A 27235-nucleotide genomic window follows, 5' to 3' on the forward strand; every position below is an offset into this window, starting at 1 on the left:
CTTTGGGACCAGAGTGAAGCAACTGCAAGACTAAGCTTTGAAGCAACTAACATTAATGGATTAGCTTGTCTCTTTTCACTGGAAAATCAATAGTGCAGGGGACTGGAATGTGTTTTCTGTACAGAGCTGTCTGTTCACTTCACAATGAGAAGTGGGTTTTTCCTAAGTGGAGCTTGGGTTGTGCTTGTCACTTGGATGCTGAGCTTTTCCAAAGGGCCAATCCTGCCCCTCTGGCACCTCCAACAGGCTGGCAAGGGCTGTCTGGAAGGGAAGGGTGCTGTGCTGGTTGCTTGAATGCATGGCCAGGTGTGCTGCAGGTGCTACCAGCCCTTCAGAGAGGCAAGGTGGTGAAGCGATGGGCAGAGGCCATCAGTGAGCTCAGACACTCTTGGCTTCCCCAAAGAAGAATGTTCTGCACACTTTAGTGCTTGGTTTGACTTTTGTGGTGTCTGATGGTGGGCATGAACTGTGGAAACAAATCAACTAAACAAACTGGGTGAAGCAGTGGCTCTAGATAGATTTCTGTTTGCTTTTGTTCACTTTGTGCAGTTGGGAGCTCAGCAGAGGTGATGTTGGGCTCAAACCACAGCCCTGCTGCCCAGCACAGCCACCCTGCCGAGGCTGAGAGGCCATGCTGCTTCTTTCCCTGAATAAAGCTGTCCTTTGGAGTCAGCTCACTTGGGCAGCAAGGTACCAAAGCTGACACTGTTCTCTCCTGATACTGGAGACCAATCTCTCCTGAATAGGGCAGGTGTCAGAACCAATATATATGATCACCCGCTCTCTACATCGACTGGTAAAGGTTTAAAAAGGGCCTTTTAAAAATTCCTTTCTTGGACTAGGCTGTTCCAGCAGAGCCACAAATATTTCATTTGCAGAACATTTGTAGAAAATGAGTAATAAATACATTTCCCCTGTGCAGTGTTACTTTTTGCAGTGATTGTAACAGCATCCTAGGAGCCAGAGTTGGAGACCTGTTAAGTCAGCTAAACAATCCCCTGGGAAATGCAGTATAAGCCTTTTTCTCAACAGCATATTTTCCAGTAGTTGTTTCAGTGTTTTAGCACCAGCTTTGTTTTTAAACAGAGGTCTGACCTTGCTGCCTGCTTGATTCACATCAGCGTTTTCATCGAGTAAGACAGCAGTCTTGATCTCTCATCCCCTGAAATTACCGTTAATTCCTTAATATACAGGTAGAAAGCGCAATGGCTGCAGAACTGTGCAGTTCTGCTCTGAACGTTATCAGAAGCTGTGGAGGAGAGCTCTGGACAGACCCATATCTCTTTTTACTCCTAAATAAGCCTGCAACTTAATACCATCCTAAATTGCACTGTACGTCTGAGTGAGATCACTGACGCTCTTGTCCAAAAATGTGGATTTTTGGACTACATCAGCAAATCCCACATGTAGCTCATGCTTCTGTAAGCAGGACTATAAATACAAATAATGCAGCTGGGATTTATATTGTAAGTTGAAGTCGGTATAATGCTCTGGGGCAGAGCTGATCTCCCAAGCCTGTTGCACCAGTTTGGTGTGCACTGTACAGGGAAGGAGGCTGGGAGTGAATAGACACACCGCTAGCCCCGGGCAACAAGGCTTTATCTCTTCTTTTGTGCTAAGTAGTTACAAAGTGAGGGACGTTTTCTTCCCTTCAGGCGACTCCTTCATGACCCAGGGAGCAGGATGATGCTGTCCCTGAAGCTGCACCCTCCAAGCAGCTGGAGAATCCCGTGAAACTCAGCTGAGAAAAGTTTGTAGGGGAAAAAGTAACGCGGAAAAATAGCGGCTTAATAGCGAAGGCACTGTTGGTGTTGTGGCAGACAAGGGGTTAGTGGCCTTCAGGAACATTCATCCTTGCTGAACCCAAGTACCTCCTAACCCTGGCAGCTTGTAGCTTGACATGTTTGCAGGGCCCTCTGTGCATCCGTGTCATGCTGGTCCACGTCTCCCTTGCTTTGTGCTGTCTAACCCAGGGGCTTTTGTAGTCAATATAAATATTGTTGTAGTTGCCAATGCCCTGCCAGGAGAAGCTACAAATATGCAGGAATTTGGGGCAGTATCTGTGTATAAAGATGATGCCCTCACACTTAGTTGGAGGAAACTCATTAATCTCTCGTACCATGCTAATGAATTGGGGAGGCAGAGAACAACTCCTCAAGGTCACCCAGTGTCAGGAAGGAGGAGAGCTCTACTTTTATACGCTGTGGGTGATCAGAGCAAGCTGGTGGTGGGGGGTACAGCCAAACTTGGCTCTGCACCTCCTCTGCTGTCCTTCCAAGTATCACAACCCAAGCATTCAGCTCTCCTGCATCTATCCACTTTGCTGCTTCCCTCCTGCTTGTTCAGATGCAATTAGGAGATGCAGAATAAGGGGGAGCCAGGGGTCAAGGAGGCGGTAAAGTGATTACAAGATGCCGCAAACGGCTGTACCATAAATACTCCAATGATGAAAAATTAGATGCCAGTCACCTCGGGGTTATTGCTGGCCTCTATCTCTCTCTTGTTGTGAAAAATGATAATGGAAGTGTATTTACCCCAGAGAGTGCAAGCTTGCCGCTGGCTGTGATCCTGCACACCCCAGGTATGCCAGGGACAGAATCCTTGCACCTAATGACTTTCTGAGAACACTTTGTGCCTGAATTCCTTCCATTTAAATGGAGAAAGAACTGATATTTCAGGGTATTCTTTCCAAAGTGGAAAGTTCCTGGTGCTCAGAGATTGGCCAGCTCCAGAAGCAGACTGTGGCCCTGAGTGAGGGTGGGGAGAGGTGAGCAGCACCCTCAGGTACTTCCTTGCTGTCCTTGTGCTTCTTCTGCCTTGGCCTCCCAGAGCTGCAGGTAGAGGCTGCCCAGTTGTCAGCTGGTCTTTGGTGTGTTGGATGCCCAGCAAGATCAGAGCTTGTAAGGAGCTGGGATGACTACACTTTTTTGCTGCGTGGGCAGTCACATTCAAAAGCTGATGCTGGGCTAGAGCATTTGAAGATCTCTAGAACTGAAGTTGGTATCTTTGGGGATACAAGTACTTCTGTCCATCTCTTGCAGAAGGTCTTCCATTTTGGAAGAGGCATTGGGATCACTGTGGCACAGGAACTGTGGGAGGCAGCATCCAGCTTAAAGGGTATGGTGGGTGAAAGGCTACTTTGCTTCGCTGGCAAAAACCAGCCTGGCAGCAGCCGAGGTCTTAATTCCTAGAGGATACCTTCTGCCTGCCTGAAGGCACTGGGGAGAGAGGTGGGTGAGGGCTCCTCAGTGCCAGGAATATGCCTGGTGTGAGTTATGATTATAAAGCTCTGCCAGGTGTCCCGAGAGCAGCACGTTAATTACCGGAGCTGCTGTGGCAGCTGCCTGCTGTACCCAAAGCATAACTGCCCTTGTTTCTTCAGCTATAAATATTCCTTCTGGGATGTCTGGTGGCTGCATCCTCCCTCCATTGTGACTTCCTGACTCTGCAGGGGATCTGGAGGTTAAAATCCCTCTTGCCTATCAACTCTTTTGAGCAATCCTTGTTCTGAGGCTGGTTTATCTCTTTTCAACCAACTTTCAGCTTCATAACAGCTTGTCTGCTGATAACTTGCTGCCTATCAGCATGGCCCCTGCTGCAGCCCTGCCTCCAGCCTTGAGAGGCTGTGGATTTTCAGCTTTTCTCTTTTTTTCAGCTCTCTAAAACGCTCCTTCCTGAACAATCAGACTCTTTCCATGTATTTATATTTGTACTGTCCGCTGCAAGGGGTAAAGCTTTACCAAGGAAAGCTTGGATCACCGCCCTTGCTGATGGGCCATCTGGCTCTCTAGCTTGAGATATGAGCTCATGCAGGACAGAAACATGGCCTTGTCACCCCAGTGAAGGGGACGAGAGATGGCAGAGGGGACACCACACTCAAGACCCTTTTTCTTAAGATGTTTTAGCTGAAAAGCACTAAGGCCCTGGCAGGAGTGACCAAAGCCTGCTAGGGGTAGCATTGCAGTAGCCACAACTTGGAGTGCAGAGGAGCTTGAGCTTTCATAGGCTGCAGGTGTGTGCTGGTAGAGCTGCAGGTAGCTCTGAAATGCCATGAAGCTGTTTTCTTTATCTAGGAGACCCAAGCAGGAGGGGGGAAGGCACCATGCATTTAATGTTTCTCTCCAAAGTCAGCCATAAAAATGCCCTGAGGATGTGAATATAACACCAGTTCCTAAGGACTTACTGAAGACAATAGGGCTGGCTCAACCTTCCAGTCAGGGATAGAACCTCTGACCTATGTCCATGCCAATAAATCAAGTTTTGCTTTTTGGACTTCTCTTTCCCTAGATGTGACACACTCTAGTGGAAAGCACCTGAGGTGGGAACAGAATATCCTGGTTCCCTGACATCTTGTTTGCTCTCTGTACTTGCGCAGTCTGGTTTTGTTGGATTGTTTCATCTGTCCCTTCTAGTGCTCATCTGAGTTGTGAAATAGCTCTGAGCTCAGGGACATCTTGCAGAAGCAGAGCGAGTGTCAGAGTTGCCACTTCTGACAGCATGTAAGAAATGTCTGCTTTTTCCTGCCGTGCTCAAGGAGACTTTCCTTGCATCTGAGCACTGAGTCAAGCAGAGCTTCCTTGGGGAAGTGCTCATCCAGTCGAGGCTGTGTTTTCTGTTGGTGTCAGGTTTTGCTGTGGGAATGTTATATACCCACAGTCCAGTATCAAGCACTCAACCCTTGGCTTTCCTGCAAAAGTGTCAAAGTCTGCCAAGGAAAGTGATGCATTTTGTTAAACCAGTGACTTTTTTTATCAGATCTTATCTTACCCTTCTTTAGAGCAGGGTTATTTGCTGTGCTCTGTCTTGTGGGACAGAGGTACTGATGCTCAACAGCTGTGAAATCCAAACATCAGTATCTGCGGAGATGGAGTTGATACCATCCTAAGGTTAAGTTTGTCTGAGATGCTGTCAATTCTATCAAATGGGAGCAAGAACCTCAAGGAATGATCTGGTTTGTGGTGGATGCTGGTTTTGAATGAGGGTGTGAAAGGTTAGGAGGAAAAAGAAAGGCAAAAACAGGGTGGCTGAGAGCCCAAAGGGAGATGGATATCTAAGGAGTGAGCACTACAACACCTCTTCTCTATCTTCACTTTAGAACTGAGGGATCCTTGCTCTGTTGTCTGAAACTTAGTAACTTCTCATTGGTATGATAGGCCTGTGCTGCACAAATTATTTTATTCAAAAGCTCTTGAACTTTCTGCGCTGCTCCTGGCGTGCTTGCTTAACAAGGTTAATCCTCATGGTCTCACTTTGCTCAGGTACATATCCTGCTTCCACCCAATCTTTCTGAAAGTTTCCAGGCTCTGAATCAATAAGAAGCAATAGCTACTGTTTTTAATTCACTACTTGGCAAGCACCAAAGACAGATGCAATTCTTACAGATGAGTTTGTGGAGCATGAAAACAAGCAGGTTCTGATGACAGTTATGAATGAGGCTGGTTTTTCAGATGGTCCTCTTGCAAATGTATGCAGGCACTAGCCATAATGCTGTAACTACTGCATCTAATACATGAATCAGCCACGTTTTGGATGCTAATTGTGCTTCCTGAGCAGTATTGGCTGCTTCTGTAAAAGCCACATGCTGAGAAGCAGATGAAAGCTATTGAACTGTACTGGTTCAGAGTGATAGATGGACCCTTCAGGTCAATAAAGAACCCGTTTGGTCCAACAGCCCTCTGACTGGCTTAAAGCATGTTTGTATGGTCTGAAAGACTCCTGGCATTAGCTGGCCATCACTTAGTGGCTGAGAGCTCTCTTGGTGGTCCTCTTGGCTGCAAGTAAGCTGATAAAAACCAGCCAGATGTCCTATTAACGCTTGATCTTACTCTTGCTTTTATAAGATAAGCCAATAAACAAGGTTACATAACCAACTTTTAACATAAGAGCTTTAATAAAATATACTTTCAGAAATATATAAATATATATAAAAATATATTCCAGGCAACGGTAAGCCCTAGCTAGTTCCCCCGTGGCAAGAAGACTCGAGTTGACCAGCCTGCTTTTTCATTTTGAAATACTGAGAGCTGACAGGTGCAGAGGCTGGGAAAGTAGTGTCAGCTGAGTTGCCAGCTCAGGGAAGATCCCAAACCTTGGTGCCTGTACTGCTGTGGCTTGGCTTGGTTGGAGGAATGGAATGGAATTGAAGACCCTCCCAGGGGTTGAGCAAGCTGGTGTGCTGCTCATGGCTTCTACTAGCCTGCAGGGAAGAGTGTAATTCAGGGTGACAAGTTGCTGTTCTTTCTTCTGCCCTCACTGGTTTCTCGTTTTTTGACTGGAAATGTCAGTAAAAGCAACAAAAACACTGTTTTTTCCAGTCATTACTGTGCTGGATTTTCATGCTGGTTTTCAGCAAGAGAAAAGAAGGAAAAGTAAAATATTTTGCATTTACTTGCTGTGTGTGGGTTCCACATACCCTCCACTATGAGCCTGGTGATTTACCTGGCCTTTCCTATTTAATGGAGGAGCTTGGAGGAAAATGAGGGAATCATTCTTAATAGCCACCCCTGTGAAAAAGCACTGTAAAGGTTTCTCTCTACCATCCTGTGAATTTAAACAGCTTTTAATAAATTCAGTTCTCCTCCTTAGCTGAATGAAGCTTTTTTTTTGCCTTGTTTCAGTTTAGCAATGAATCAACCCCATATGCCTGCTTGTTTCTAATAAGAAACCACTAGCAGAAAAATCATAATCAAAGTAGACTATGCCCATTCTTCCTTGGGTGGGTTTATTTGCTGAAGCTTAGGAAGGGAATGATGAACTCCTAGAAAATACCTTAGCTAGCTCAAGAGGTGAACTGGCAAACTTGGGAGGTTTTTTTTCATGTGCCAAGGCTCTGCATATTTGATTTCTGACAGGGCTGACTGGTACAGTTTTCTGTGTATGTTTTAAATTGTTTGAATTACATGTGTAATGAAGCACTTTGTGAATTATTTCCCTCTGGGAGAGACTTGAGCTTGGAAAACATCAGGTAGAAAGTTTGGGTATATGTCTGAAGTGCTTATTTGGGCTTACTTTTTCCTTAGGGAAAAGTTATGAAACTAATTAACTTAATGGGTTGGAAGAGCACTGAGGTGTCTGGCACAGCAAGGTAGAGGAAGTAGACATCCTCCTGCTAAGCATTGTGGCCTCTTCTCATCCTTTGGGGATGTGTTTTTAAATAGGGTTCCTGGCCTTGGGATTCTTCTGATGGTTGATGTGAGATTAGCTCTAATCCAGGGACTGAGTCCTTGTCCTCATGTCCTGGCCATTAGTGATGAACTGGCCCCTTTTTCCTGCCCTATGCTCAGTCCTGTTGAGCTGTACACAATTTCACTTCAAAATGATCTTTTAATGTGGCTGTTTAATATCCTGTTCTGCCCAGCCTTTCTCCTCCCAAGAAGTCCAGTGTGTTCTGTAGCTTCCCTTCCTAAAGGGATTTGTTGGCACAAATCTCTGCAAAGCAGGACACCCTCGTCTCATTGCAGGCCTTAGCATTGTTTGTATTGATCCATGGATATCCATCTTGGATCCCGAATGGGTGTCAAGTGGAAAAGGTAATAAATTTCTATTGCACTAGAATTAATCTCTTGCTTGGTTCCTTTGGACCAGGATCTTGTTAAGAACAGAAGACATTGATCATCCTAAAGGATGGAGGAGCATTCAACTATTCAAGCACAACTTCTGTCTCTTCCCCACGAGTTGAGAAGTAAAGGCCAGAGAGGAGGAGAGTTGAAAACCTTGCTGAGTGGATTCAGTTAAGGTGCTCTGAGAATGGGAGAATAACTGCAAAAGGTGAAGGACACTCAGGTTTTTTCAGCACTTAAGGATGCTTTTTAGCAACTGAGCCCCAAATCCACCTTAACATGGCTCTTTGCCTCGGTGGGTGAGGCAAATTGGGGTTTCAGACACAGCTGCTTCAATGCTTGGTGATTTTGTATCAATCCTTGCTATGGTTTGAGGGGCTGTTTTGCCAATTGGTTCTGGAGCATTCTCATTTGCAGCAGACACCTGTTCCTTAATTATCACCATCCTCGGTCCGTCTCTCTGTGTTTCAGCGCCTTCTGACGCAGGAGCTATAAACTGATTTGAAGGGAGGCTGTGTTGAGCAGTGTTGGGAAAGGAGGTTGAAACAGATTAGTCACAAACTCAAGAATACTTTTCAGTAAGAGAATTGGTGTCTACTTTTGTTTGCTCTGGGTCCGTGCCCTGCATCACTCTTTGATCAAAGGTTTATTTAGTCCTTTGGGGTTTGTGCACTGCCCTAAGATGGAGTGGCAGTCCCTACTGGGTAGGAGAGGGGATTTAAGCTCCCAATAAGAAAAAAGGAACAAGAAGGAGAAGAGTGAAAAAAGGCTTGTAACTGGCTGGTTTGCTTCTAGTTAAAACCTCAAGTCCCATAACTGTTAAAGCTGGTTTGGCTCTTAATCTTGCCAGTTATGCCTGTGGCGTTATATTCTGTGTGATTTCAGTGTTTCCTCCAACAACCATCAGTTGCTTCACAAATCTGAATTCTGTGCATGCTTCCTGTCCTTTTTTTTTCATCTGAGCAGAAAAAGCAAGATTTGGTGTAAGTGATGGCCTCGGATCAGAATACATCCCCACTGAGCAATGTGTCAAACCGAGGGTTCTCTCCCCTGCTCCCCTTCTGGGTTTACTTTTGTCACCTGAGAATACTTGTGATGCGAGGCATTTCCAATTTGCCTTGCAGATATCCTGAAACAGTCTCAAAAAAGGTTTCTTGGGGTTGTGCTAGTCTTAAAATAGCTTGGATTCTGTTCTGTCCTGACTTTGTTGGGGTCGACAGAGACCTTGAGGCTCGGCAGACCTGCCCCTTTGAGTCCCAGCTCTGCGCTTCTGGTGACACCTTTTTTTGAACTGCTTCAAGAAGTCACGGAAAAGAGCAATGTGTAAATATTAATGTTGAATATTTGTCTTTAAAAATCTCTTTGGGATGCTCTACAAACCTATGCTGTGTGTGCTGTAGCTTTCTAAGCACTGCCTGCTTACAGCTTTTGGACCTGTTAGTGTATTGCTAGCCAGTGCCATCCCACGGAGGACAGGCAGGGCTCTCTTCTGTAGCACCCATTTTGTTTCCCTGTCACAAGTAGCTTCTCTCAATCTATGTTCAGACTGCAGCCAAGATCTTTTTTTCCTCCAGTGACACCTTTTCTCTTCTGTCTCAGGTAAGTAGGGCTCAAGTGCTGCTTGGTGCCCGGGCAGAGGTGACAGTGCTACGTAGGACATGTCACCTCTAGGCAGGGTTGCCTTGTGTGCTCTAGGAGGTGCTACAAGAAACCCTCATGGGAAGCTGTATAGTCCAGATTTCTAGGATGGATCTTTCTTGGATGTATTTTGCAGCCCAGCTGGAAGAGAGGCAACAAATTGGTGCTGCAGTGTACCCCAGTTTAATCTGGCCCATCCCTGGAAGTGTTCAAGGCCGGGTTGGACAGGGCTTTGAGCAATCTGCTCTAGAGGAATGTGTCTCTGCCAATGGCAGGGGGTTGGAACTAGATGGTCTTCAAGGTCCCTTCCAACCCAAACCATTCTGTGATTTTCTGAAACACTGGTCTCTTAGTAGACATCCAAGAGGACAGTGACAAAAGGTCTTTCTTCATTAAAAAACCTTTACTTTCCAGACTGAATTAAGTTCTTTCTTATGAGTTTCTCTTTGATGATTTTTTTTTCCTCACTTTGCACAAGTTTTCAGCTTCCAAGAGCTGAACTGTTACACTGTAGCTTCCCACTATCTGTTTTTACATCTATTAAAAAAACTCTATGTTTTACACAAGCAACGTAAAGCATGGGGGGAAAAAGCTGCAGGCAGCCCTGGCTCCATTGCTGTTGAGCCTGGGATACCCCAAAGCCACCCCATCAATGTTGATGGGAGCAGACTGGTCAGGGCTATTGCTATTCAGACCTAAACTGCTATGTACTCAGGCAAAGAGGCCACAGTTCAATATTTAATGTTCCGTAAGGCTGCACTGAGAGCTTTTACTGAAATGTGTCAGTAAAGGAGTGCTGTAGCAGTGATAGCAAACGGCTGAGAGCCAAGAGGATCCTGAGCTCTACTTCTGCCCGAGGCATGTTCTCTGATACCCAACAGCTTACTTGACCCCCTGTGTCTCAGCCAACTTAGCTGTAAAATTAAGCAACAAAGAAACCTTCATGACAAACGGACATGTCTGGAGGTGAACTTTCAATGCAGGCTTTGTTCTACTGATAAATTCATCTTGCTGGCAGAATTTCTGGTTTTTAACCTAATGTGTGATTTTGTTGTCCTTCCAGGCAGCATTCACGCTCCTCCTGGGTCCTTTCACCTTCTTCAATGTGCAGAAGACCAAGTATCTTCAAATCATGACGTCCCTCATGAGATGGATAGGTGAGTCTTGGCAGAGGCTTGGCCACCTCTTTACCATTGATGGAACCTGAGTCACGCCACTGACGCTTCTCTTTGGCAAGATCTTCTTGTTTGGAAGCAAGTGCTTGTCAAAACAACCTCTTTGAGGACAATTGTGCAGGCCTAATAAATCTTTGAGGAGAAAGGTTTTAGTCCAGGATGAAAATTCTGATTAAAACAAAACAAATTGTTCTCAATCAGACGTGGTTTGTAAATTAAGTTTTAGTCTGGTTTGTGTGAGGGGCATAAGATGTTTGGAAAAGTCTTTTGTCTGTGTGCTAGCTGTGATACCCACCAGCTGGAAGTTTTTCATTCTCACAGCATGTGCACAACAAACTTTGATCAATCTTTGTTTTGATCTGAGAACAAAAGACATTTCTGCCAGACTTTCCACCCTTAGTTTTATCATCTGCTTGCATTTATTTTCCTGGGTCTTTCTTTATGGTAGGATGTGCTGCATTGGAAACCCCTAAACCAATGTGTGTTGTCCTTGGGAAGTTCTGCTCCCATGAGTTCTTTCCAAAATATTGACAAGAACTTCTGGGAAGACAGATCATTCTCTTAAGAGAAAAAAGACATCACTCCTCTTTTTTTTTTTTTTCAATGCCTTTGTCATTCAAAGATGCAGCTACCTGACGTCTGGCTTGTGTGTGTACGTGACCTTAAAGGCTGAGAGGTGTGTGTGGGTTGTGGAGGTTTATGTTCAGGTTTGTCTATTTTTATATAAACTAGACAGAGTGGGTGATACTCAGGGCTAATAAAGAGCATTTCTGCAGGTTAATAACCAGCATTTCTGCAGGTTAACAGTCTCCTGATGTGTGAATCCAGACCATTCAGGCAAAGAATTAACTCTGTTTATACCTATCACTGGAATAAGAAGAAAAGCTACTTCTCTAACTATTTGCCATTACACGCATACTCTTGACCTGACTGCAGTTGGGTATTGTCCCTTTTCTGTGAATTCATCCTGTTTGGAAGTGGCTGGCAGTTACTGCAGAGGAATAGAGATGCTCTGTTCTAGAGAATTCCTGAGATGGGGTTAAGCAGCTGACACTCAGGAAAATTAAGTTGGATTTTAAGCTCTCAAGCCTCAGATGTTGAACACTTTGAGTTAATAAATCCTGACTTTGGATGGTGTGAAAATCCTGAATGCCTGTTTCTCTCCTTTGTTGTCTGAGCACATGAAAGGTTTGAAAGCCCCCCCATCCTTCAGAGAAAGAGGTTATCTCATTAAGGGGTACTAAAGAAAATGAGGAAGTTTTGGGGTTTTTTTTTTCTTTTTTTTTTTTTTATGAGAATGATCTCTGCTCAGCTGACTGGCCTGTTTCCAATCACCCTGCCTCCTCTTTCCTGGTAAAGACATCAGTCAGACCTCATCCTGTCTCTGTGACAGCCTGATGCCTGCCTCATCTGCCACTGCTTTCCCTTTAGCCAGCTCCTTCCAGTACAAAGATTGCTAAACCTTGGCGAGATGGCAGAACTGCTCCTCTTTTTCATCGCTTGATGGAGAGGGATAAAGGCAGTGTTTGGAGAAGTGTAGGGGAAATTCATGCTTTAGCCTGATTGATTCCTGCGTCAGCACGCTGGGGAACAGCTGCCCCAGATAATGATAGTTAATGACCCTGACAGCACCTCAGTGGCTACTTAGAAGAACGGATTCCGTATGTGTACAATGAGGGATAGATTTATTGGGAAAGACGATTTATCAAAAAGCCATGTGATGCAGGGAGCAGAGAAAAGCTCTTGCTGCAGATCCCGCGGTAAGGATCAATCCCATACTGCTGAGATTTGTCAGGCTGGTTTCTCCCATGTCCTCACATCACTGTTGTCCCCTTCTCCAAATGCAGGGCTGGGAGTTAAATGCAGGTTGGTGCTTAGAGGGCTTAGATCCTAAAGAATGCTCTTGGATAGTCTTTTGTGGTCGTCTGGGCTTTTCCTGCCTGCATGCCAATGGCCAGATGTGAGCTCTTTGTCCTGGTATAACCTGCGCCTTTTCTTCACCTTCCCTGAGTTGGTTTCAGCCATGTGGTGCTGAGGGTGCTTCTCCTGCAGCTCTGAGCAGCAGAGCAGCACTGGAGCTTCTAGCCTACCTGTTTGTTGTGCTGGGGAAAAAAATCTTCCCATGTGGACAGTGGCTGATTCAGCTCACCTGAGCTCAGTGGCTTGGTCTGGAAGGGAAGCTGACCCATCCTTTGCATCATGATTTGAAAAAATGAAGCCTCCTTGAGCTTGGGAGGTCAGTACTGACTTAGCAATGTGTCTACTGCAAGACCCACCACACACCCTTTTTCCCCAGCCCGGTGGAAAGTCCCTGGATTTCTGAGCAGCAGAAGCTGATGTAAAGCAGCACTGCCCCAGGTGTACTGGTGATTCAGATGATAGCGGCTGAGAGGATGGTTCTTGGCAGCAGAGAGAGCTAGCTGTGTGTGAAGGTCATTTCTGCTGGTGTTTGTAACAGTGTCAGCCTTGCCTTTGAAAGTTGCTTTCCCTCTTTCTCCTGATCTAAGTGATAATCAAATGTCACCAGCCTCTTCCAGAGCCTTGTGCTCATCACAAGCAGCACATCGACTATCAAAGCCTACAGTAGTCTCTTTCCACACCTCACAGATAAAAAAAAAAATCCATTCTCTCTCTGAAAAATAGGCTTAAACACTGGGATCTGAGCTGGAAATTAAAAATGGGCCAGTTCAAAGAATGTGGAGATGTTCCAGGGATCAACCCTTCATCTGGCATCCTCCCAGGATCAGGGACTAAGCCAGGACAGGCACTTCTGAAGCCTCTAAAAGGAGAAAGTTGAAGGAGGAGCTTGCAAGCCCAAGTGTTGTGCTGCTAGAGAGCCCAGACAGATGGGCTCTCCTTGTCTGGGCCTGTTGATCATGGACAGCTCATCTGGAAAGAAGGCTGGCATGGCAAGGCACTTCCCTGCCAGGACTGATAGGAGCACAGAGGGTGGATCTGTGTCTCCAGGTGGAGTGGGGCTGGTGGCAGACAGGGCTTCCAGAGGAATCGGGCTGTTGCCAGTCTTCTGAAGAGTAGCAGCTTACACACTTGGCTGCAGAACTGATTGTCACTTGGCATGGGTGAGTGCCAATGGTTAAATTCAGTGCAGCAGTTGGTGCTTGAACTGCTGGCCTTATCCTTGCTTAGAGATCTCTGTTCCCCAGGAGCTGGCAGGTGTGTAGGGCTTTGCCTACCCAAGTTCTCATCCTTTTCCCAATGCAGGAGCTCCTCAAGCTGCTTTGTCAGCCTTTTGCTGGCACCTAAGCTGCCTTGGGAGATGGAGCACAGGCATTCTAAGGGTGCAACAGGGAGCCTGCCTGCTGTGCTTCCCTGGAGAAAGGGCCAGTCATGAAAATCATTTGGTTTAAATCCTGACAGTGGTGCTTACAGTGAAGCCTTGTTTTGAGTTGTGGTTAGAACCTTGTTGGCTCACACAGCTCTGGAGCCAGGTGAGTACAAATTGTTCCCATGGGGTGAGGAGGGTCCTTCCCCAAAGTGTAATTCCTTCCTTCCTTTCAGCTCCCTTCCATCTCAGCCTTGGGAAAGTGGAGAGCTGTTATTAGGTCAATTCCTTTACCAGTTTTGGAGCCTGTTTCCAGGTCTCTTGTAAAGTTACCGGAGCAGGGCTTCCTGCAGAAGGCTAAATCAACTAAGCCATCAATAAATTAGAGCTGTTGGTATTTTCAGTTTTGCTGTTTGGACTGCAGCCGTTTTTTTTTTTTTTTCCTCTTGGGTTTAAATCTGTGGTGGCAATGGATTGCTCTCTATAGAGACTTGATTATCCAGCTGGGTTTTTCCCCCCCCCTCATTTCTTCAATCCTGATCAATGTGTGGTATTCTGGGTGAGCTGCCTGAAGGGCATGGCCCAGCAAAAGGGACTGAGCCAGGCCAGTCCTGTGCAGCTCTCAAAGCAGAGGGGACACAGCTCACTGGGGCACAGCCCTACCTCTTTATTATTGGATAATATTGGATAATAACTGTCTAGCAGCGTCATGGGATAGGATATGGATTAGGAAAGATAACAAAAGGACAGAGCTTGGTGGAGCTCAGCAGCAAACATTGGGCTATTGTGTATTAAGCAGCTAACCCGATTAATTGCAGCCTGTTGCAGCCCAAGATGTCCAGCTCTATAGGTGAGGACTGCTGGCTTTAAAGACATTGGTAGCATGATTATCGCTGCTGTTATTAAATTGTCTCTGCCAAATGTTCTCAGACAGCTCCCACGTGGGGACTGTGCTCTGTGTGCTGCTCGTGTTGCTGTATTGTACTTATTAGAAAGTATTGTATTTTAATGAAGAGATAGTTTATAGAGTAATAAACTTCTGGGCTTGGTTGAGCAGGCTCAGTTCTCTCTCCCTGTTGGATCACAACACATCGATTCAAGTAAATGCAGCCCTTGAGATGGAGCCTTCCCAACCCTGTCCAAACAATGATCTCACAATTACATGCCCAGGAATAAAATCTCTCCCCTAGCTCTTTCCACTGGCCAGTAAGGTGAAGAGAAAGCCGACAAGAATGGCCAGGAAATCTGTATTAAGCCCCTTTTTCTCCATCCCATCTCCTTCCAAGATACCTAGTGAAGGCCTCTGAGGAAGAAGCTAGGAAAGGGCTCTCCAGAGTGTGTTGGTGGGGCTGACCTTCTGTATCTGCTGGTTTCTCTGGTAGTTCTGCTCTTCCCACCAAAGCCCTGCTCTTTACAGCGCTGCTCTGCAGAGAATTGGTCTCAGACCATCTCACCTTGCGAGCAGTCTCAGGTAACTGTCACTGCCATCCTTAGCAGCAGAACCAGCTGTGCTGCAGTTGATTCAGTGCAGAAACCTGGAGTCACTCTGCTACATCCCTTCAACTGCTGAGACTGAGGATTACAGAGGAGGCTGATTTAGGAGGGGGTGACAGTTATCTGAAGTCCTGCATTTCCAGTCTTCTTCTGAGAAATTAGTCTGCCAGTGCCCACAGTCCTCAAGGTGGGTGGCCTCTTTTCACATCTGAAATGGAGCTTTCTGCAAATAGCTTAAGGAGGGATCATTGTGATCTCTGCCCCTCTCCTTTCACACTGCAGGGCATACAGGAGGATGAGGGAATTGGACTGTAAATCAGGACACTGTTGCATGTTCATTCTGACAAGCTGCTTCAACAAAGTTACTTCATGTTCTTATATCCCTTTTGGAGCAGATGAAGCTGCTGCCAGAGCCCAGGGTAAATAATTCACTAAGAGAAGTGAATATATTTATGAAGAGTTAGTTAAAATGCTGTGCTTCTGTCATGCCTGCTTTTGGAATTGTCGGCTGAGGAGCTCATTTCAGGGCTGTTTGTGGGGGGCAGTGGGGTGAAGCAGTGCCTGTGTGAGGGAAAGAGCTTTGTGAGCTTCAGATGCAGATGGAGAGTGATCTGCAGTGCTGGACAGGACCACTGAGATCCTGCCTGAGGAGCTGATGCTCCTGAAAAGAGCACTTTATTCAGGCAGCAGCAGACACTGATGGGTCTGAGAGCTGGAAATGCAAGGACACATTCAGCCCTGCAAAAGGGTCTGGATGGCAGTGTCCACACAGATTTTCAGAGTGGGGCTGTGGAATGAAAAGGTGTTCTCTGTACAGAGTGCATGTTGGTAGAACAAGATTATAAAAAACTTTGCTGTGTAGGGCCTAAGGCAGGATGGGCAAGATGTGGCTAAGTCTGCAGAGCACCTGGATTTCATGGGACATGGGTGCTCTGCAGCCAGTGCATTCCAAAGCCTGTACAGCCATAGCTCAGGCTCACAGTGACATCAAAGTCTGTATTATTCCCTTCTTCAGAAGAGTAAATTTTGACACAGACAGAGAAGTGACTGTCAGAGCTAACAGGCCAAGCCAGCAGCAGAGCTGAGAGCAGAGCCCTGGTTGCAGAGGTTTTATGGTGCTTCTGCCAGAGGTGACCGGCGGAGAGAGGACCATAAACTACCCGGGTAATTTTCCACCAGAAGCAAACAAGCCTCGCTGGCTGCTCTTTCCTTCCCATATGTTGAGAAAAAGCATCTGTGATAAACATCCGAGTGCAGGGCCGTTTTTCTCCCTGTGAACTGTTGCTGGTGTGCAGATGTCTGTGGGACCAGCTGATGTGGGCTGAGATGGGGCAGCCACACTGGTTTCATGGCAGGAGTTGTTACCACAGTAGGGGAAGCTGCTTGTAAATCTTGGTTATGGTATTGCAAGCCTAATGAAGAAAAGCAGGGAAATTATGCCCTTAGAGCAGAGAAGCTCCACTGAACCTTTTGGCTGCCAAAAAGTCCTGGTAGTACTTTTTAATGGAGTTTCCCTTTGTGGAGGAAAGGGGCTCCACCTCGCCCAAGGCAGCAGTGTCTGAGTTGGCTGCAGCAGGAGCAAGCCAGGCCTGGGAGAATGGAGGTGCCTGAGAGCCTTTTTCTTGCCTTTTTGGTAAGCTGTGTCACACTTCTGTGTATGAGTACCAGTCCCCTGCCATGTGGACCCTGCCTCAGGCTTTGGGGCAGGGAGGGTAACATTGCCCCTGCAAGTCCCTGCTCTCCATTAGAGGAAGGAGCCACAGTGATGTTCCACAACTTTTGCTCATACCTTTCTTCTGGGAAGTCATTTCCCTCCTCTTTTCCTTCTGACGTCTCTCTCCAGAGAATTGCTGTCTTCTATGAACATATCCATCTTGCTTCCCCACAGTCTCTGCACTCATAAATCCTTCATCTTCCTAGAGATGGTGTTTTAGGCTCTGTCATTGTCAAATCCGATCCTTAACTACCCCAGCTCCCACATCTGATGGAGCAAACCTGGTTTTCATGTTACCTCTTTACTGTCAATTCATATAGAAACCCCCTCTGAAGGTTGGAGAAATTAATCAGTTGTTGCTCTGGAGTTTATGGAGAGCTGGAGGTCATGAACAAGTGGCAGGATATAGCTTCTGCAAAAGAAACTGGCTAAATGAGTTTTAAATTTAAAAATCAATGTCTTAATTTCAGATACTTTGTTCTGCCAGCATGTTGAACTCCAGCTGTGCTTTAATACTTCAAATGCCACAGGATCCAGAATGCCTGGTGGTTCCAGAGTTGCAGTGGGCTCTTCAGCTTGCCCACATCACTGCTGGAAGGCAGCTGGCTCTGAGAAGGGGCATCAACATCCTAGAAAGACATCAGCAGGGAAGTAGACAGCACAAATGTCAGGTGGGGGTGCAGAAGGTAGGACTGTGTTAACGTGCTCCTGGGCCGTTCAGTGTGTACAGAGCAGATGCTCCTGTTTTTATGCCCTTTCCATGAAAGAGCTGCCTAATGTTAAACTAAATGAGATCTGTTCCTCTGTTTAAGAGTGGTCTGCTCTGTTTTGGCTTGATACAGGATCATGGTGGGAAGAAATCTTCCCCTTTCCAAAGAGACTGGGTTTAGGAAGCTCCTGAAAACATCTTCCTCTTGGAATCCATCATGCTGCCTAATGTATGAGAAGGGAAGCAAGCGGCGTGTGTTGGGATAGGGTGATCTATTATCATTATTTCCTGGCATATTGATTCTCTGCTTGGACAGGAAAGCTCTGTCACACCGTCAGCCGGCGGTGACGGATGGCCCTGCCACAAACGTGTCAGGGCACCAGCTCAGACAAATGGCTGGGGGGTAGGGGAGCAGCCAGGCGTGGGGTGGCTGCACATCACTGCCTCTCTGGGTCCCTGGAAGGGACAGCAGGCAGGAGTGGTGATGTTCTCTCCAGGCTTTCCTTGTAGAAGGAGCAATGAGAGTAGGGACAGGGTTGGAGAAGATGTGACCATCTCACAAGTGCCATGTCTTGCAGGGATGCAAGGGGTGGGGGTTAAGCCAGAAGCTCATTCTAAGCATCAGTTTTTGCAGGAACCTACCATGACAGGGGAAAAAAATGTGTTTTAGCCTTGGACTTATTTTCTTTTCTGGAATAGCCTTTCTGCAGAGAAATGAAGCTCATGTACAAACACCATTTTTCATTTACAGAGGTGTTTTCTCTGACTCTGTAAAACGATCCTTAAACTCAGAATGGCTAAATTATCTTCACTGCTTCTCTGCAGCTCTGTTATGTTTCTATCAAAATGCACAAAAATGTATTTCTTAATATCCCCAGACTCCCATATTTCCCAAACTGTACTTTCTTGGATGTCTGCTCATCCATATTCATCCTTACTTCACCTGCAAGAACCAGAGCAGAACTGCCCTGTCTCTGAATCAACAACTCCTGAGTCAAGCAGGAGAGGGAGCAGGAGCTGATCACAAGGTCTGCTTTATCTGAGAAGAGCATTTGCTCCTCAAACAGTGAGTGGAACAAAGAGAGTCTGCAGGAGAGTCAGTTGGATGGTTGGGAATAAGCTTCATCACAAGCTTTCCTTTATGGTGTAGCCCCTCTTAATTTTTTTTTTCCTCACACTCACTTACATCCATCACTAAAAATGATGCTCGAACATCTAGGGAGCAAAGATGAGAGAAGTGGCCTCTGTGCTTTGCTGACTGCCAAGCCTGTGGTGTGGGGGCTTGGAGTGGGTTTGACTCTGGGAAAACCAGGACAAGCAAAACCCTTGATTGCTTTTTAAGCATTTATATGAAACAAGGCTTAAAGCAAATTTTTCATGTAACTAACCAGCAATCCATGGTGACATCACTGCCCACCTTGCTTTGTGGCTCTGGGTGCTGTTGATCATGGTGTCTGAAGGTGTTTCTTCCCTGGAACACACTGCTTGTGTCCTCTGTCCTGTGTGCAGGGGAACAGATCAAGGCTTCTTTTATGAACCCACGTCTTACTTCACCAGGATCCTTGTGATGAAGGAATGCTGTTGGACAGCTGATGAGACAACTGTAGGTGACATGAAATAGTGTTGTGTGACTCTGGCTTTAGCCTGCTGTCCTGGGTAGGGGATGTGAGTGGGAGCTTTGTGTGTGCCTGAGGATCCTGTGCTGCCTCTTTTCTGCTCAAAGCTGCCTGTCAGTCATGCTGTCATCTTCTTTTCATTTTGACTTATCATCCAAACCGTATCTAGGTTTCAGAGTTTCATTTTTGGGCTTGCCTCCTCTCAGGGACAGAGAGATAAATCTGACATGCAAGTGTTTTAGCTCTCCAGTTCCAGGAGTGAGAAACTCTTTTGCTGCAGGGGGTGAGAGAAAACAACCATCGGGCAGGGCTTTTGTTTTCCTCTCTGAGGCTAGAATTCTGCAGGGGAGGTTTCCAGTTTACCCAGCACCATTTGTCTCAAGGATATTGCATCTGCAGAGCACCAGTGCTTAGGCAGGGGAAGCAGAGTTTGCCTTGTTGGAAGCAAAACTAGTTTGGATGTTAGTATTGGATCCTCGCTCCTTGTAATTTTAATAAATTTCTGAAATGTGTATTTAATGAAAAACAAATATATTGAATTCTAGTTGCTTAAGCCAAAAACCATCCATCATTTAGGGAGTCCACAAGAATTCTGTTCCTTTAGTGTTCCCTGCCAGAAAAGCACATGCTGGGGCAGAGGAGAGCCCATGGGAGATGCTCCAAGGATGGGGTGCCTGCCTGAAAGTCCCCTGAACTGGTCCTGTTGGCAGGGGTGCAGAAAGTGGGGCTTTGAGCCAACGGTGAGAGTGGGTTTGGGGGATGGAAATAGGTCACTCATCACTGTGTCTAGCAGAGCATGAGGAAATTCACTGTCTAGTGTGCAGGGGAAGAGGTGTGAGACTTCTGAGTCACATCTAGCCTAGATACAGGACCAGCTCAGGATGGGGCCCCAGAGCCTGACCCCCTCTCCCAGGCAAGAAGGAAAGGAACAGTCTCAGTGCATTTCCAGAACTGCCCAGCCTGCTTTGCCTTACTACTCAGGGCATCTTCTCCTCTTCCTTGTAGCCTGTGCAGCCCCAGGGAGTGCAGCCATGTCCCATCACCTGGAACACAGCTCTTTCTGGCTCTCTTGCTGAGCAGATATGGCTGGCAAGCATCTCCCCTCTGGGGAGCAGTGGGGGAGGCACAACAACTGTACCCATGTTCACAGTGCCCCTCACTTGCTGGGCTTGAGTGAAGGCCAGGGGAATTGCACACCCCCAGAGCAGTGAGCTGTTGCCTTCCATAGCTGTGACTGCTCTTGGGGGAGGAAACAGAGCCCAGCACTCCCAAAACAACCTAGCCTCATGGTACTGTGAAAGAATGGATCTGCTGTCATCAGTCCAGTTGTCTGGGGAGGGCTGGGAGATGTGCCTCGTCAGTGGGAAATAGTGAGAGGTTTCCTGAGGCAGCATGGGGAGAAATGCAGTGTGTGGCTTGGGAAGGGTTCAGCATGGAGCTGCTGTTTGCTGCAGGGAGATGTGGATTTCTGAGAGAGGGTTTCAGAGAGTGCTAGGGGTGTGTGGGAGGCAATGTTCAGTGAGGTTAATCTGATCTTGCTGGGCACAAGAGAGGCAGCATTCACTAACTGGTCTGTAACTGTCTTCCCTAGTCCTGTGGCTATCAGGGTTTCCCATCTCCAGCTGCCTGTTGGGAGGAGCAGGACTGGGCACAAGCTGGTGCCCTTGGCACTCCCAGTGCCCGTGCCAGCCTCCTATGGACTTGGACTGTGCACTGCTCTGTTTAATTCCTCTGGATTTATATTAATGACATTCAAAGTTGTCTGTAGTGGTTGTCTCAGCATTTTGTTGATTTTTTCATTACCTGATAATTCACAGCTCTGTTCCTGTGCCACAGACTGCTGCAAGGACAGCTCTGTGCAAGCCACAGTGGCCCACCCATTGCAGTACCAGACTGTAAATCTCACTGCTTGCTGCCCTGCCAGGCAGGTCCTTTTCCCCCCATTGCTTGTTAACTCCAGCAGCTGATGATCATCTTTCCCAGGTTGATGCAATTTTTGTGACACCAGAATTGGTTTTCTGCTGGTTTTATATGCCATGCTAGAAATGAGAGTCTCACAGTAACTGCTCTGGCTCAAATTTCCACCCTCAGAGTAATAAGGGCATTAGCCAATCTCCTCAATTCATTTTGTCCCTGGCACGTTGTTATTTGTAATAAGCTTTGTAAAATGTTGTTAGGCTTTTTCCTGACATAAGTGAAGGGTAGACGAGCAGACTTTGTGTCTAGAAATGATGAATTTTAATAGCAGTCTTTCAGTGCTGCTTTAGTCCCTTCCAGACTGGCTTTTCCACCCTGGGATTAGCTGCAGACAGCCTGTTCCTCCTGCCCAGGAAATGGCTGGCTAGTTCTTGCTTTATCATGCTTGACAGATCCCAGGGACAGGAAAGCTTGGTACTATAGCTGCTGCTCCTGTGCACATAGGGGAGGTCTTGGAAACATTAGTCCAGTTGCAAATGTGTAGGAATATTACTGGGGTTGACTGGAGCCAAGTCAAAGCTCAGACATCTCTAAGCCATTTCTAAATGGTGTTATTTAGCCAGTGTGTGTGTGGCAGAAGCATCCATGGAGTGAAACCCTTGAGGGCTTAGGGTTCACCAGCCATGTGAGCCTTCTGCTTCTGAAGGGCTCGGGGCAGCCCTGTGCTCTGGGGGGTGGGAGGGTGACTCCCTATGGGAAGGAGACTGGAGGGAAATGCCTGAGATTCCTTTATCTGCTGATTGGCACAGACAGCAAATCACGATTTATTCCTGTGCACCTCGCCTTTGATGTAGCACCCTCAGATAAGGTGGTACATCAAAGAGATAAGATGTTCTTGCGTAGCAGGAGAGAGCTGATGCCAAGACTGCCAGTGTGATGGGAGGAGGGTCATGGGGACTGTGGGCCTGAGCTTGACCTGAGACCTTCTCTCCCTCCAGCTTTCATCCTCATGATTATTCTGGCCCTCATCCGCATCAGCAAAGGCCAAGCTGAAGGTCACCCGTCCATGGCCCAGCTGTCAGGCATCCGCAACCTGTTTGGGGTGTGCGTCTACTCCTTCATGTGCCAGCACTCCCTGCCATCCCTCATCACCCCCATCTCCAAGAAGAAGCACGTCAACAAGCTCGTGCTGCTCGACTACATCCTGATCCTGGCCTTCTACAGCCTCCTGTCCTTCACTGCCATTTACTGCTTCCGCAACGACACCCTCATGGACATGTACACGCTCAACTTCACCAACTGCGAGATCATCAGCGTGGCCTTCATTCGGTACTTCCTGGGCCTCTTCCCTGTCTTCACCATCAGCACCAACTTCCCCATCATCGCGGTGACCCTGCGCAACAACTGGAAGACCCTTTTCCACAGAGAAGGGGGCACCTACCCGTGGGTGGTGGATAGGATTGTCTTTCCTGCCATCACGCTGATTCCCCCTGTGCTGGTGGCTTTCTGCACCCACGACCTGGAGTCCTTGGTGGGGATCACGGGAGCCTATGCTGGGAATGGGATCCAGTATCTCATCCCAGCTTTCCTCGCGTACTGCAGCCGGAAGGACACTCAGCTGGTGTTCGGCAGTGGGACGGTGAACAAGCACCTCTCCCCTTTCCGGCACACCTTCTGGATTGTGTTTGTGCTCATCTGGGGCTTCTCTTGCTTCGTGTTTGTGACTGCAAACATTGTCCTGAGCGAGTCAAAGCTCTGATGAGGGTTAGTAGCACGCTCCCGCTGGAGCTCCAGAGATTCCAGCATTTCAGCTCCCCCTCTGGAACTGTGCAGTGAGGGGGAGAGGCAGTGTGAAGGGAAGTTACCAGGCTATTGGCTTGGTGACACAGACTTTCTTCACTCCACTTTGGGTGTGGATGGAGTGGACTCAGCCTTGTTACAGTTCTGGTTCTCAGACAAAGCCCTGGGGCTGAGCCCTTGGCAGCCTGCACCGTTAACCAGTGTCCAGCCATTCCTGCCTTTGGCTCTGTAGGAGCAGCACATTCTCTGTCTGTCCCTCCATGGCTTTCCATGTGCTGCAGGTCTCGGCACACAAGAGAGAGACAGCCTTGGCTGCTCCCTTCACTATTCACTAAATGTCCCTTCTCCCAAAGGCAGGAATATGCTATGCAGAATCCGGCAGGAGTTTGGGAGAACTGAGTCTCTTCTTTCTGCTGAGACTCCTTCAGACCAACCTCCTATGCCAGCTGAAGGAAAAAATTAGGGTGGAAACAGACCTAATTCAGAAGGAAATAATTTTGTGCTGTTACATTTTCTTTTTCTAGAAGCATTGTCATGTTTGTGCCCATTGCCTGGGATTGGGGATATTTTGCTTAGAGCTGGATTTCTCCTGCCTGGGAGTTTACATTCACACTTCCATCCTGTTCTGCTGTGCTGTGGCAGCCCAGTTGGGCAGAGCAGTGCCCCTCTGCATGCAGGGATACAGCTCTTCCCACTGGAGAGGAAATCAGCCTTGCTTCCCTCAGCACCAACACGCGACTTGGAGCTTTCCGCTGGCAGAGCCCTTCTCCCTGTCTCAGCTTTGCCCGGGGCTGGTGCAAGCAGCCAGGCCCTGACTCCAGCGGCCGGGATCGGGATCGGTGTGGGCTGGGGAGGTGCTAATTACCCAGTCCTGACACGCGAGAGGCTCCGGCTGTGCACACTGATGCGTTTCCAGCTCCCGCGCTGGGTAATTAGCCTTGAAACAAGGTGGGTGTTAACTCAGGGGAATGAGCTGGTGCCAGGAGGAAGCGGCTGTGCCCTGGCTCAGCCTTGCCTACTGCAGCACAGCTCCCAAAACAAGGGAGCAAAACCTGAAACCCTGCTGGAACTGGGCTTGAATCCCCCCTCTTGTCTTTCTGCACAGGGTTAGTGTGGGCTTTGTGCTGCTCCTGCTCTGCTTCTCTCGGAATTGGGCTGCTCTTACCTTGGGCAGCTCTGAGTCTGCTTTTAGGGTGACTGTGGTCACTGTAACATCACACTTTGTCCCCAGGTCTTGTGCTCAGAAGCCCTTGGGCACAGACCATAGGGGGTTTCTGGACAGAAGGAAGAACTTTAAAAGTTTTCACCTGAACTATTTTAACCCCCCTGTTATCAAAGCAGGTTCAAAGCCAGGTGCATGTCAGATCCTCCTGCCCTCTGCACTTGCTGCAGTATTAAATGTCATCACTCACTAAAGCAAGCTTTGAACTGCAGCTCTTTTTAATCAAGCTCTGTTTTCAAGTAGGACTTTCTGGTTTCCATATGACCTGAAGTGCTCCTCCTGGGGGAATATGCAAGTACCTGGAGCTGTATAAAACCACTTCATGGCTTTTAAAGCAAAACCCTGCACCTCTCAAGCCTGAGCACCACCACTGTGTCCTTGCCGAGCTGCCTGGAGAGAATCTGGAGGGACTGCTCATCTCTCCAGCTTGATCCTAAACAGGCATTGGCAGCTCTTGTTAGCGACTTTAAACATCCCCAAGTGCTCCTGAGAAGCTGATGTGGCATCTTCAGTACCAAATTAAGAAGGTATTTTACAGGTAGCTGGTGCTGGTGTCTCGTTTAGGAAGCAGTAGTTTGGAGGGTAGATTCATGGGGCAGCTGAGCTGGGAGCCATCTGCATGGCAGCTGGGAGCTGGGCAGAGCTGGAGGGAGGAATTGAATGCTGATGAAATGAGCCTTTGGAAGCTGGAGAGGCTGAGGGGGCTGTTCCTGTGCACAAGTGTGCAGGTGTGGGTTCATGGAGGGGCTGAGGGCTCTCTACCCTGGGTTGCCCATGCTTTGCAAGGCCCTTGGCTCAGCCCCTGCCCTCCACATGCCGTTTCAGTCTCTTGCCTTCACATTTCACTGCAGCCAGAGAACAGGGCTGTTCTCTGTTATTGCATCTCCTCTCATCCTCTCTTCCCTTCTCAGGGCTGCCCCACTGAGGGGGAGGGAGGCAGCCCAGCCTGGCACCCTCTGCCCTGCCATCTCTTCCATTTAAAGATGTGCCTTCTCTTCCCTGGCCCATGTGTCCTGCTCTGCCCCTCAACACAGTGTGTGACAGTGACTTCTGAGGGGCTGCACCTCCAAGAGCTGCTTGGATCCAGGTTTTGGATGCAGTGGCATGCTGAGGGCTCATGTTCTTGCCCCAGCCTTTGCTGTGGTACCTTACTGGGAAGGACTTTGCTCCCCAAGGAGCACGAGTGCTTCTCAAATAAATAACCATGAATTCCCAGACACCTGCTGTCCTTGCACAGCAGCAAAACAAATATATCCGAGGAATTGGGGTGATTAACAGAAAGAAGCTCTACGGCAGAGAACATTTTTCATATAAAACATGACATTGCAATGCCTTAAAAATTACTGAAGAAAGCAGAAAGGGGATGGCTCAATGCAGCCAGCACTGGCTGAGGGGACTCTGGGTGACCCCACAATGCAGGGCACGAGCTCTCTCCTCTCGCTCATCACGAATAAGTCTATTTTTATTTGGCCGTTATCAGCACTAACAATTCATTATTACAGATTCACACGTGATGCTTTGTCCTGACTGTAATTAGTTTTAAAAAAATGGGATTAAAACCAATAAAATGCACATTATACATCTGGTTTAGTCTGACTTCTTTTTCCATCCTTTTCTTCCTCGTGCTCAGGCACGGAGCAGCTATTCCTGGAGGGGGTGGCTGTGAGGGATGGGGGCTGCAGGCCAAGGAGAAATGGCAAGCAGAGAGGCTAATGGAGACCCTCACCTCTTCTCTATTAGCCTCCTGTAACTCTGGGTGGTAGCTGCAAACTCAATTAAAACATCTGTACTTTCCCCTTCTCAATTACGGCTCCTTACACTTAAAGCCAAACAAATTGAATTGCTCCGCTGCCTCAGGCTGCAAAGGCAGTTTCTGCCAGCGAATTTATTATCACCATAAAGCGCAGCTTGATTTATGTTAAAATATTAAAGCAGATCTTTATGATGGAAATAAACACTTTCTGCTGTGATTCTCTCGAAGGACCTCACAAGCAGCGGCGGATTTTGGGGCTTGGGCTGTAAATCTGAGGCCAAACTGGCATCGGAGAGGAATTCAGTCTATTGCAGCACTTGGAAGGAAAACTTTGAACTTGAGAAGAAGCTTTAGGCAAAGCTTGACCACCACCAAGGAGCTGCGTGTCCCTGAGGGGATTCAGCTGTTTGAAGGTTTGGGGAAAGTGCTCACCAGCCTTTCCCCTGGACACATTTGGGCAGCCTGGAGCTGTCAGTGGCTTGGAGAAGGGCACCTGCTGCAGAGTCTCAGCTGGGGAAGGTTTTGTGCCACGGCTTTGCCCTGGCAGGAGGCAGGGAGCAGGAGGTGGCTGCACCTGCTGCTCCCTCGGGCATCCTTGGGCACAGGCAGGGCAGCTGTCCCCAGCATCTTCCTGGCCCTGTATCTGGTTTGTGATTTAACCAGTTCCTCCTGCCCTAACCTGAGTCACCATCTCCCCACAGCAGCACCAGCATGTCCTTGCCCTTGGAACCCCTTGCCAGTGGCTGACCTGTGCTGGCCTGCTTTGCCCCCCTCTCCTCATCAGGGTGGGTCTCACGATGCCAAGCAGTGGGGCAGTGAAAACAGGACCTGCCATGGTGATGTTAGAGCTGGCAGAGGCAGGGGGTGGGTTTGGGGGGACACTGCCCCCCTCCAGTGGGGCTGACCCTCAGAGATGGGTGTCCAGCAGCGATCCAGACATATTTCTCTCTGCATAGAAGCCCACAGCCTCCCGGGGTGTCCCGGGTGCCAGAGCAGGCTGAATTAAAAAGTGATTGATTAGACAATTTCACCAAAAAGAAATAATATCCCTCAACGTCTGTTAAACACTAAATTACCCAACCCCTCTTTGGAAAGCCTAGCCAGAGGGTGCTTCCAGACTGCTGCTTCCCTGAAGGCTTGTCCCTGGTGCATCCAGGAGCGGGGAAATGCTGCAGGAGCAGCTCAGCCTGTCCTTGGGAGTCACAGATCCCACCTGCTCTGGGCTGCTCATGCCCCACATGCCTCCTTTCCCACCATTGCCCAGCACCTGGCACCAGGAATGGGAGAAAAACTGTGCTTTTCCATCCCAATTAGCATGTAAAGATGATTATGCAAATGCCACCATGGTGGCAGGG

The 27235-nt window shown here is 47.8% G+C and overlaps 1 protein-coding gene across 3 annotated transcripts in view; it reads left to right on the plus strand.

Moving 5' to 3' along the window:
- SLC38A12 (solute carrier family 38 member 12) overlaps positions 1-25706 on the plus strand; it is a 43971-nt gene extending 18265 nt beyond the window's left edge. For all 3 annotated transcript variants that reach the window (XM_085077705.1, XM_085077707.1, XM_085077706.1), the window contains 2 exons: positions 10261-10354; positions 22104-25706. In XM_085077705.1, the coding sequence (XP_084933831.1) occupies positions 10261-10354; positions 22104-22864 (855 nt within the window). In that variant the 3' untranslated portion in view covers positions 22865-25706. The remainder of the gene's footprint in view (positions 1-10260; positions 10355-22103) is intronic.
- The last annotated feature ends 1529 nt before the right edge of the window (positions 25707-27235 follow it).

The sequence above is a fragment of the Lichenostomus cassidix genome, chromosome 18 (genome assembly GCF_008360975.1).
Source record: "Lichenostomus cassidix isolate B80296 chromosome 18, HeHo_3.0, whole genome shotgun sequence".
Classification (NCBI taxonomy): domain Eukaryota; kingdom Metazoa; phylum Chordata; class Aves; order Passeriformes; family Meliphagidae; genus Lichenostomus; species Lichenostomus cassidix.